Raw genomic sequence first — 12,098 nt, 5'->3', positions numbered from 1 at the left:
TTTTAGACCAATGGTCAGTATAGTTCAGTATTGCCTGCACTGACCCGGCAGTCATTTCCCAGGATCTAGGGTTGCCAACCTCCAGATGGAGCCTGGCAATCTCCTGGAACTACAACTGATCTCCAGGCTACAGAGATCAGTTCCCCCTGGAGAAAAAGGCTGCTTTGGAGGGTGGTGCAGAGTGTTAAAACTGCAGTACTGAAGTCCTAAGCTCTGCTCACGACCTGAGTTCGATCCCCGGCGGAAGCTGGGTTTTCAGGTAGCCGGTTCGAGGTTGACTCAGCCTTCCATCTTTCCGAGGTCGGTCAAATGAGTCCCCAGCTTGCTGGGAGGAAAGTGTAGATGACTGGGGAAGGCAATGGCAAACCACCCCGTAAAAAGTCTGCCGTGAAAACATTGTGAAAGCAACGTCACCCCATAGTCGGAAACGACTGGTGCTTGCACAGGGGACTTTTCCTTTCCTCTGGAGGGTGGACACTAGGGCACCACATTCCTGCAGAGGTTGTCTCCTCCCCCAGACCTGCCCTTTCCTGGCTTCACCTCTGAATCTCCAGGTATTTCCCAACCAAGAGCAACAAACCCTTCTAGGATCTCAAGCAGGGAAAGGTCTTTCTGAGGCCACCCCCCTGAGATCCTGTAATGGATGAGGCAGGGACTGAATCTCTGCCTTGTACATACAAAGCAGATGCCCTGCCACTGTGTGAAGCTGCCTAACACTGAATTTGGCCATTTGGGATGCCAGCCTCCCCCAGAATTACAGCTCATCTCCAGATGACAAAAATCAGTTCCCCCCAGAGAAAATGTCGGGTTTGGAGAGTGGAGTCTATGGCATTGTACCCCACTAAGGTCCCTGGCCTTCCCAGGTTCCAGTCCCCAAATCTCCGGGAGTTTCCCCATCTGGAACTGGCCACTCTAGCCACCACCCCTCTCTGGTGGCCATGGGTGGGAAATACGTGGGTGGAGCCTCAGGAGGGTGGGGTTTAGGGAGGGGAGGGGCTTCAGTGCATCATAATGCCATAGACTCAGGGCAGGGGTGTGAACTCATCTGTTATGAGGGCCGGACCTGACATAAATGAGACCTTGTTGGGCTGAGCCGTGTTGGGCCAGGCTATGCGTGTACCTATTTAAGATTAGGTAGCACAGATATAAACTTTATAAAGGATACAGACAAGCACAACTAAAGATTTTCTTTTTTAAAAAAAAGCTTAAAACATGCTTAAAACATCAGCACTCATTGGTCTTAAAGGTGCTTTCTTTGTATTTCCCCCATAGGATCCAGGGATATGGGCAAAGGAGGCTTTGGCTCTTTCGCTCCCTCCCCAGGGGACCAGGAGAGAGGGAGCCTCAGCCAATAGAAGGAAGAGAGGCTTGGCTCAGTAGCTCTGCTGTGTCTGTTGAGTAGATGCCTGGCACAGCCTCACGACCTTCCTCCCAAGGGAGGAGCCTTAGCCAATGGAGAAATAGAGGTTTTTCTCTGAATCTCCTGTGCGATTGCAGAAGCCTGGCAAAGCAAGATGTTATGCAGAAGGAAGCAAAAGAGGAGAAGAAGAAGCAGATGACAGCAGGTTTCTGCAGATGACAGCAGGTTTCTCAGGGGGCTGATAGGAGCCCTCCGGGGGCTTGATTCGGAGCCCCCGGGAGCGCATGTTTCGCTTGACACCCCTGCCATAGAGTTCATCTTCCAAAGCAGCCATTTTTTTCGTGCGAACTGGTCTCCGGTCACCTGGAGATCAGTTGTAATAGCGGGAGATCTCCAGCCACCACCTGGAGGCTGGCAACCCTAGAGCCTTGTAAGGTGGAAGAAACTTGACAACCTGACTTCTCCTGGACTTAAGCAAATCCACGACCTTTAGAACAAGTCCACTCAGCCGTTAGAAAAGGCCTGCGTCTTTGACATCCTATTAAAGTAATAATACAAAAGAGATAATTGAACCATTAGTAGAACTGCATTGGAGATAAAGAGCAGGCGGAGAGGAAAAAGGGGGGGAATGAAAAGAGACGCTGGTGCCTGTTAAATTTAATTAGCCATTACCTTTAATTTAATTTCAAACTTTGTTAAGGAAAATGAGGTCAGCAATGAGGCTCTGGAGGACTCGGCAGGATGGCGAGCTGTGGAGGACACCGGATGGCAGATGTGTTAATCAGGACCAAATTGTCATTCTTGGCTCTTCTAAGGTGTAGAGGAGCTCTTTGGGGAGAGGGGTTGCAGCCACTCAGCAGGGGCTGGTCTCCATGAGACCACAGATCTGTTCCCCTGGAGAGAAATGGCTGCTTTGGAGGTCATGTTCTATGGCAGGGGTCAAACTGTGGCTCAGGAGCCACGTGCCTTTTTCACACACATATATGGCTCTCAAAGCCCCCACGGCCCTATCAGCTGGCTTGTGTAGAAGGCACTTGTCTCTTAAATCATTTTTCAAGCCAAGCCAGCTGGCAGCTTGGAGAACACAAAGTTAAAGTTGCTTGCTTTCCATCTCTCCCTTCCTCAATCTGTTTCCTCCCTCCCTCCCTCTCTAACTTCCTTCCTTCTTCCTCCCTCCCTTGCTTCCCTCCCTCCTTCCTTCCTCCCTCCCTCCCTCCTTCCTCCTTCCCTCCTCCTTTCCTTCCTTCCTTCCTTCCTTCCTTCCTCCTTCCTTCCCTTCCTTCCTCCCTCCCTCATTCCTCCCTCCCTCCCTCCCTCCCTCCTTCCTTCCTTCCTCTCTCTCCCTCCCCCTCCCTCTCTCCTTCCTTCCCTCCCTCTCTTCCTTCCTTCCCTCCCCCTTCCTTCCTTCCTTCCTTCCTTCCTTCCTCCCTCTCTCCCTCCCTTTCTCCTCCCCCTCCCTCCCTCCCTTCCTCCCTCCCTCCATTTCTTCCTTCCTTCTCCCTCCCTCCCTTTCTTCCTCCCTTCCCTCCTTCCCTCCCTCCCTCCCTCCCTCCCTCCCTCCCTCCCTCCCTTCCTTCCTTCCTTCCTTCCTTCCTCCCCTCCCTCCCACCCTCCCTCCCTCCCTTTCTTCTCTCCCTCCCTCCCTTCCTTCCCTGCCTTCTCTCAAACGTCTGACATTCGTGTCTTGCAGCTCTCAAACATCTGACGTTTATTGGCTCTTGTGTTAAGCGAGTTTGGCCTCTCCTGTGCTAAAGTTCATAAGCTGTTCTCCATGATCATGAATGCCTGGTCTCATCTGCACTCGGCCATAACTTCCACTAACATTTTTGTCCTCTCATAGTTGCCAAATGGGTCTGGGAGGCTTCATCGCACAGCAACATGAGCATCTGGCTGCAGATGGTGGCTGCAGTTCCCAGCCTAACCCCCTAACATTCCTCTTCTGCTGGACAAACAACTTGCTTAACATTCCCGCCCCCCCCCCCCCCGTGGAAACACCCGCAAGACACTAAACCTGCTTCTGTTCAGGGTCTGGCACATCAGGCCTGATGTGAGGCCTGACTTCCAGGAGGCAGTTTCTGAATTCTGGAATCAGGGTGCATCAGCCTAGGGCCTATGCCCTCTGGAAGACAGGGTTGCCAAGTTCAATTCAAGAAATATCTGGGGACTTTGGGGGTGGCAGAGCCAGAACAAGGGTGTGGCAAGCATAACTGAACTCCAAAGGGAGTTCTGGCCATCGCATATAAAAGGGACAGCACTCCTTTTTAAATGCCTTCCTTCCATAGGAAATAATGAAGGATAGGGGCACCTTCTTTTGGGGCTCATACAATTGGACCCTCTGGTCCAATCTTTTTGAAACTTGGGGGGTATTTTGGAGAGAGGTATTGGATGCCATACTGAAAATTTGGTGTTCCTACCTCAAAGAACAGCCCCCCGAGAGCCCCAGATACCTGCAGATCAATTATCCATGATTTCATTTGGGAATAAGACATTTCCCTCCCCTCCCTGCATTTTCTGACGACCCTGAAGTGGGGGGAGGGCCTCGAAACCGGGGTATCCCCTGCCCCCACCTGGGGATTGGCAACCCTACTGGGAGACAACTTATGGCATGCTGGGAAATTCACATGAGTTCTATACCCTTCTTGCTGGGGAGCAATTCCCATCAAAATGGTTGGCGTAGTTAATTTCAAAACTGAAAATATAGTTTTGGGTTATAGTTGTTTTTTAATAGTGTCTGCTTTTTAAACCCTCCAGTAGAAGGTGGAGTTTGTAATCAGGCAGTGAATCTTCTGCATTGCTACAAAATGCTACACGGGCTACAGAATTTCAGCTATTACACACACACACACACACACACACACACACCCATCACCACCAAGTTTCTAACCTTTCTGAAACTTACAAAGAAGCTGAAAAAGGGTAGGGCACAGGCTGCCGAAATCTCAGAAGCTGGGGGCTGAGAGGACAGAGGCTGGAGCTTCAGAGCTTCCCCCCACCCCCCCTTTCTGGGGTCTAATAAAAGCAGACTAACTTATGCAAAAGCGTAAAAATGCAAAATAAATCCTAGGAAAGAAGAGACATTGCCATGCAAAGGTATCCCATTTGCATAATTTATACAGGGTGCTGAAGCTAGCTTGTCTCGAAGCGGCATTTGGATTGCCTAGGGAGAGAATTTTAATGTGCGTGTATGTGTTGGTGTGTGTGGATTACACGTAGCCCTCCCAACAGTTTATTTCCCAGAGTTTTCCTATGACTTTCGGGGTACGCAGACCCTTCCACTGCACAAAGGAGGTTTGGCTTTGTCTCTGTCACTCCGGTTCCCGTATCTCAGTTTTCTCCACAGGGCCATAGCCAGGATTTCATGTTTGGTGAGGGGTCTCAGCAGCATTTTTGGTTTGAGGGGGCCAGGGGGCCACCCAGTTGGGCCCTAAACAATTTCTCTACTTCTCAAGTAAAGCTACAACCCCCCCACCACCACAATTTGTCTAACTCAGTAAACCTTCCAGGTGGTTACAAGCAGGCTTCTTCCCCTCCTCCATGGTGCTAATTAGAAGCCCCTACAGTACCAATACTACACTTGTCCAGAGTGGTGGTGAACAAAGGGGGCAGATTGGAGGCCTTCCAATGGAGGGGCCATATAGATCAAGAGTGTCAAACTTGCAGCCTGGGGCTGAATCAACCCCCCAGAGGGCTCCTATCAGCCCCACCCCACCCCGAGCAACTGGCTGTCATCTGCTTCTTTCTCCCTCTCTCTCGCTTCCTTCTGCATCACAGCTTGCTTTGCCAGGCCTGCTCAATTGCATAGCAGAGCTACTGAGCCAAGCTTCTATTTTCTCCATTGGCTGAGGCTCCTCCCTTGGGGAGGAAGGGGGGAAGCAGAGCTTGTTTTTTCCAGGCTCTCTCAATCACACAGCAGAGCTACTGAGCCAAGCCTCTCTTCCTTCTATTGGCTGAAGCTCCTCCCGCTCCTGGTCCCCCGGGGAAGGAAGGAAAGAGCCATCGCTTCCTTTGCCCAGTTCCCTGGATTCCATGGGAGAGATACGAAGAAAGCACCTTTAAGACCAATGAGTGCTGATGTTTTAAGCATGTTTTAAGTCTTTAGTTGTGTTTGTCTGTGTCCTTCATAAAGTCTATATTTCTGCTACCTATTCTTAAATAGGTACACATGTGGCTCGGCCCATCATGGCTTGGCCCAACCCAACATGATCCGGCCCAACAAAGTCTCATTTATGTCAGATCCGGCCCGCATAACAAATGAGTTTGACACCCCTGATTATAAAGGGAAGGGGGATTTGAAAGGATTGACTTGCCCCCCCCCAGTCCCCACTGTAGTTCTCTCCAGCAGCTCCAGGCAAAGCCCCCTTTCAGCCCTCCACCCCCCCCCCAAAAAAATCCTGCATCTCACGAAGAAAAGACCCCCCCCCCCCCCGCATGTCTGCTTCTGGCCACGTGAATTCATTTGGCTTTGCAAAAACCATCAATAAATCATTAGAGACATTTTGTTTTCGAGGCGTGTGTGTTTTCCTCTCCCCCCCCCCACTCCAAAACATCATCATAAAATATTTAGGGGGGAATGTGGCAGCGGTTTGGGGGTGTGTGTGGGGGGGGGAAGAGATCTCAAGTGAAGTTTTTTTTCCCCCTTTTCCCGCAGTTCTGTTCTGTGGGTTTTTTTTCTCCCGAGGAAAGAGACTTCAAGATGTCGACAGCATCACAGGGTTTCCTAAGGAGGTCAGAGGAAGGAGGGGAAAGAGTCAGAAAGTGGGGCAGGCGTGAAGAAGCCACGGAAAACGGGCACCCCAAAGGTAGCCACTCTGTAAGGCTGCCAGGCTCCAGGTAGGGCCTGGAGATCTCCTGGATCCACAGCTGAGCTTTGTGCAACAGAGAGCTGTTCCCCTGGAGAAAACGAAACGATTGCTTTGGAGAGGAGACTCTACGGCATTAGACCCTGCTGAGGTTTCCCCCCCCAAAACTCCCCCCCCCAAATCTCCTGGAATTCCCCAAGCTGGAGTTGGCAAGCTTCATCGCAGGCCATCCCAATCCAGCAAATGGGGAAGATGGATGAAGACGGAGCAGAAGGATATAAAGCTTTGCTTGATCAGACCAAAGTTTAGGATGGCCAGCAATACTCCCATTACGCTGTGGAGTCTTGTGAGCAAAAATTCTACTTGGTGAGCGCCTTCCTTCCTTCCTTCCTTCCTTCCTTCCTTCCTTCCTTCCTTCCTTCCTTCCTTCCTTCCTTCCTTCCTTCCTTCCTTCCTTCCTTCCTTCCTCCCTCCCTCCCTCCCTCCCTCCCTCCCTCCCTTCCTTCCGTCCGTCTTACAGCTCTCAAACATCTTGATGTTTATTCTATGTGGCTGTTACATTAAACAAGTTTGGGCACCCCTGGTCTGGAGGGTGGTGCCTATGGCATCATGCCCCACTGAGGTCCCTGTCCTCCACCCCCAAATCTCCAGAGGTTTCCCAATCTGGAGCTGGCAACCCTACACTCCCCCGGCCCCCTACCAGTGGCCAAGGGAACCCGGCAACTCCAACCACATTGGCATTTCATTTCTGGTGAAATTTGGTAGCGTCTTTCTGGGGCTTCTTGCTCCATAGCCCTTTCCAAGTTCTATGCCCTCTCTCTGTCTTTGTCTCCCCAGTGTGTCCCTACTAGATAGATAGATAGATAGATAGATAGATAGATAGATAGATAGATAGATAGATAGATAGATAGATAGATAGATAGATAGATAGATAGATGGATGGATGGATGGATGGATGGATGGATGGATGGATGATAGACAGACAGACAGACAGATAGATGATGGATAGATGAGAGGGAGGGAGGAAGTGCTGGGAGGACAATAATATGAGAGATGCAGACTGTGAAATGTCCATGTGGGTTTGGGCAGGAGCAGGGCTTCTTTTTGTAGAAAAAGCTCAGCAGGAACTCATTTGCATATTAGGCCAAACCCCCTGACATCACCATTGTTCCACACAGGGCTTTTGGGGTAGAAAAAGCCCACCAGGAATTCATTTGCATATCAGCCAGCTGGAACGGCGACCCTGTGCGATCCTGCTCCCCCCCAAAAAAACCAACCCGGAGCAGGAGGAAGTTGAACAACAGAATTCTAAAGGCCTGTTTTTAAGGGGTTCCTTTGGTGCCCTCTCCTTTGTTGGGTTCCCAACAAGGTGGGAAAAACCTCCTTGGCTAACAACACTCCGAGAATGTTTCTTCCCTCTCCTTGTCTGTACCTCTCGTTCCACTCAATGCCAGTTTCTGTTGCCAGAGTTGTGGGTAACAGAAGAGGCCGGGAAGGTGAGCGTGGAACTGCCAGGTAAACGTGCATGTCCTCTTGGTCCCGATATGCCTGGTTGTTGTCGTGTGCTCTTCGCTCAGCCGCCGGGCTGTCTTTTGTGAAAACACCTCTAATGGCATGCTATCGTGTCCGCTCCATTTCGTAGCCAGCCGCGGCATGGTGGAAAGATGACCCAGGGAGTTGTCTTGCTAAATTATACATTTCTCTCTCCCGCCTGGCCCTGAAACGGCTCGAGAGGTCTGGGGAGCAATTTGCAAAGGTGGATAACAGAGGGGTTGATACAAATGAGAGGCTAGGAAATTATCCACTTTGCTGTACCTGCATTTCAGAGCATGCCCTCGTTTGGAGGAGAGCAAGGTCAACGCCACTCACCCTTCGGTCGGGAGAGAATGAGAGGATTGTGGGGAGGAGACTGCTTGGGGAGGGCTGTTTGTCAGAGTGGCACATCTCATCTTCCTTTGGTGCTGGAGCTCATCGTTAGCATCAGAACAAACCCTTAATATTACGCAAGGAGGGGTGCTTTGGGAAAAATTGCTGCCTGCCCATTTCTTCCTAAAAGCTCCAAAAATATCCTCCGTTTTTTTGGCAGAAAAAGCCTAGCAGGGACTCATTTATTTATTTTTATTTTGTAAATTAATCGTCTGCCCTTTCCCCTAATGGGCTCCGGGCGGATCACAACATGACAATTAAACAGTCCAAATAGCTGAACCATTAGATCAGAGTTAATTTAAGGCGGCACGGATAGGGTGAGCACATACATGAGGACATGGCTGTCACAGGCGACTTGGATAGCCAAAGGACATCAATGGTATCGGCCCGAGCAATCAGCACTGAGAGGCCGGTTGGATGGTGTACTGAAATGAGGACACCCGCTTGCTTCAACCGTAGGCCTGATGGAACAGCTCTGTTTTACTGGCCCTCCGGAATAGTAACCATCCGGTAGGGCTTGAATGTCCAAAGAGTTTGCATATTAGGCCACATCCCCTGAGATCACCATTGTTTTACACAGGGCTTTTTGCAGGGAAAACCCAGCAGGAAATCATTTGAATATTAGGCCACGCCCCCTGACACCAAGCCAGTAGGAAATGCGTTCCTGCTTAAAAAAAAGCACTGCCCACCTTTATTTCTAAGTTTTAGAACATAAGAACATTAGAGAAGCCATGTTGGATCAGGCCAATGACCCATCCAGTCCAACACTCTGTGTCACAGAAGAACATAAGAGAAGCCATGTTGGATCAGGCCAGTGGCCCACCCACTCCAACACCCGGGTCGTTTTTGCACTTACCTTATTCCGGAGCGATGTCCCTCTTCACTGCGCAGCGTCTGCGCGGATTTCGCACTACTTGCTCCGCAGAACCCGGAAGTCCCGCGGCTTTTGCGTTGCAAATGTAAACTGGTTTTTGGCAGTTTACATTTGCTCCGCAAAAGCCGCGGGACTTCCGGGTTCTGCAGCGCAAGTAGTGCGAAATCTGCGCAGACGCTGCACGGTGAAGAGGGACGTCGCTCTGGAATAAGTTAAGTGAGAAAACGACCTCTGTGTCACATAAGAGAAGCCATGTTGGATCAGGCCAATGGCCCATTCAGTCCAACACTCTGTGTCACAGAAGAACATAAGAGAAGCCATGTTGGATCAGGCCAATGGCCCCTCCAGTCCAACACTCTGTGTCACATAAGAACATAAGAGAAGCCATGTTGGATCAGGCCAATGGCCCATCCAGTCCAACACTCTGTGTCACATAAGAACATAAGAGAAGCCATGTTGGATCAGGCCAATGGCCCATCCAGTCCAACACTCTGTGTCACATAAGAACATAAGAGAAGCCATGTTGGATCAGGCCAATAGCCCATCCAGTCCAACACTCTGTGTCACGCAGTGGCCCCAAAATTTATATATATATACACTGTGGCTAATAGCCACTGATGGACCTCTGCTCTGTATTTTTATCCAGTCCCTTCTTGAAGCTGGCTATGCTTGTAGCCGCCACCACCTCCTGTGGCAGTGAATTCCACATGTCAATCACCCTTTGGGTGAAGAAGTACCTCCTTTTATCTGTTCTAACCTGACTGCTCAGCAATTTCATTGAATGCCCACGAGTTCTTGTATTGTGAGAAAGGGAGAAAAGGACTTCTTTCTCTACCTTCTCCATCCCATGCATCATCTTGTACAAACCTCTGAGGGTGCAGCTATGTTCCTTCAGTTCATGTATATCTCCCCCTACCAGATGCATGCACACATGCGCGCGTGTTACTGATACACATGGGGCACTGCTAAGACATTGCAAAAAAGAGAGAGAAAAAAAAAAAGATTTGATGCGATCATGCCCATGTGTAACTGTATCAGCATTCTTGTGGTTTTTGTGTGCCGCAGTAAACGCGGCTCCAAAAGAATCTCGATGTGCGTAAGATTGCCAGCCTCCAGGTGGGACCTGGAGATCTGGAATTACAACTGACCTCCAGACAACAGAGATCAGGTCCCCTGAAGCAAGTGGCTGCTTTGGAGGGTGGACTCTGTGCAAATATACCCTCCTGAGGTCCCTCCCCTCTCCAACCCCAAATTGCCGGGTATTTTCCAGTTTGGAGTTGGCAACTCTAGAGTTGCTCTTTGTCATGTTTTGTTAATGCACAAGTGGAGGCAGGGCCAGCCCTAGACTGTCTGGCGCCCTAGACAAGGCTAACTTCTGGCACACACCCCCCACGCACACACTGATAGCGTCACCGAGTCACATAGGGGGCACCCAATTTGGCACCCTCAGAAGGCTAGCGCTCTAGGCAGTCACCTAGTTTGTCTTGCGGCAGGGTTGGCCCTGAATGGGGGTGTGGGGGGGGTGGAAGAGCTGTTTCCCCTGGAGGAAGACTCCTTAAATTGGAGGAAGGTGACCTCGAGCCTTGGCTGGGTGCGGCTAGTACAAGGCAAGCCAGTTGTTCTTGGAGGTGCACCTTAAAGCAATAACGAAATGGCAGCTAAGGGCAAGAGAATGTGCATTTTGATGATTGGTGGGTCGCGATTGTTCTTTTCTTTCCCGGCTCTTCCATTCGTCCTTATTTATTTTTGGATGGACGGCATGTCTCATTGTATACCAGTCATGCTGAATGCGTATGGCAGCTTGCAATCGACAACAGCCGTGCTCGCAGAAAGCAGCGGCGACGTCGCTCTTGACCCCGGCAGAATGAATTTGCAGCAGCCCCTTCCATTACCGCCGAACGGACGTTCATTACAATTCCATTTCAATCTGTGATTTTATTTTTTCCTCTCTCTATTTCTCTCTCTCTCCCTCTCTTTCTCTCTGTCCACAGAACTTTGGAAAGTGTCACTCAGAGATATCGGATGCGGGTGATTACCTAACCTGCCGTTACTTGCGCGAAGACCAGTATCTGGCAAATGTACCTTATGTCTATAGTCCTTTGTCGTATCTCCCAGGAGATCTCTACTCATCCCACCATAGCAATGCTTCCTTTTGCTGCCCGCCACCGGGCTCCAGAGCACTGTACATTTGCCCCAAGGAACAATACGTTTAACTGGGCCACAGACGATCACAGCAGAGAAGACAATTCTTCACTTGTCCTCAGCTTCGACACACCAATCAAGGCCATTTTAACCGGCTTCCTCCCACCCAAGATGTCGGGGATATAGTTGGGTTTGTGTGTGTGTCCATACGGTTCTCCTTTTCCTTTTCCTTCTTTTTTTTACCGCAGTTTTGACACCTTTGAACGGCTCCTTTTAACTCCTGTGACTTTCCGCGCATTTCCGGTCCCTCCCTCCCACATTAACTTTGACCCTTTGAGCCTTCCGTACCGAACAGGCTTTGCGCGCTCGTGTTTCCGTGTGTTTGCACCGCTGCCCTCTGCTGGATGGAATAGGTCAGGCTCGCCAACGTGTCTGCCATCTTGTTCCCCTTTGCACAACGTGTGCTGTAGATGGTTAAGCGGCAAGATGTCCTCACGCACCACTAGCCATCCCTCCCTTTCACTTCACGGCCCCTCCCTTCTCCTCCCCTTCCAAATGCAACAGGAGATATTACTTGAAGAACCCCCACCTACTACTGAGGAGTCCCAAGTTTGCACCCATCTCATTCGTTTTTGGAAGAGAGAATCTGAGCAACAAGCCACAGCGCGTGCGCCTGTGTGTGTGATGCAGAATGTCTTGCAAAGGCAGAACCACAGCACTGAAACCATGTGTCCCATTCTCTCATGTTTCATTTATCTCATGGCCGTCCAGAGGGCGTGGAAGGAGAATGTGCCGGGATAGATGGGAAATGAAACATTCCTTGAACTCCATGGGAAATCCCTAAATTAGAAAGATGAGATTTTTTTTTTTAAAGAAAACCCTCTATGAGAGTAGGGCAAAAAAATCTTAAATTTTGCTATGCACTTTTTTTTTTTCTTTTGAGTTGGAGTGATCAAACTCAGGTGGCTGGAGATGAGCGATAATTTCACCTCCTTGC

At 50.1% G+C, this 12,098-nt stretch overlaps 1 protein-coding gene across 4 annotated transcripts in view; it reads left to right on the top strand.

The window, feature by feature from the left end:
* Positions 1 to 11,285, top strand: part of NECTIN1 (nectin cell adhesion molecule 1) — a 386,901-nt gene extending 375,616 nt beyond the window's left edge. For 2 of the 4 annotated variants that reach the window (XM_060251182.1, XM_060251179.1), the window contains one exon: positions 10,951 to 11,142. In XM_060251182.1, coding sequence (XP_060107165.1) covers positions 10,951 to 10,999 — 49 coding nt within the window. In that variant the 3' untranslated portion in view covers positions 11,000 to 11,142. Of the gene's footprint in view, positions 1 to 10,950 lie in introns of all 4 variants that reach the window. The other 2 variants (XM_060251178.1, XM_060251183.1) reach the window with 2 other exon arrangements.
* The last annotated feature ends 813 nt before the right edge of the window (positions 11,286 to 12,098 follow it).

This window comes from Heteronotia binoei, chromosome 12 (genome assembly GCF_032191835.1).
Source record: "Heteronotia binoei isolate CCM8104 ecotype False Entrance Well chromosome 12, APGP_CSIRO_Hbin_v1, whole genome shotgun sequence".
NCBI lineage: Eukaryota > Metazoa > Chordata > Lepidosauria > Squamata > Gekkonidae > Heteronotia > Heteronotia binoei.
This window is presented reverse-complemented; position numbering and strand designations above follow the sequence as displayed.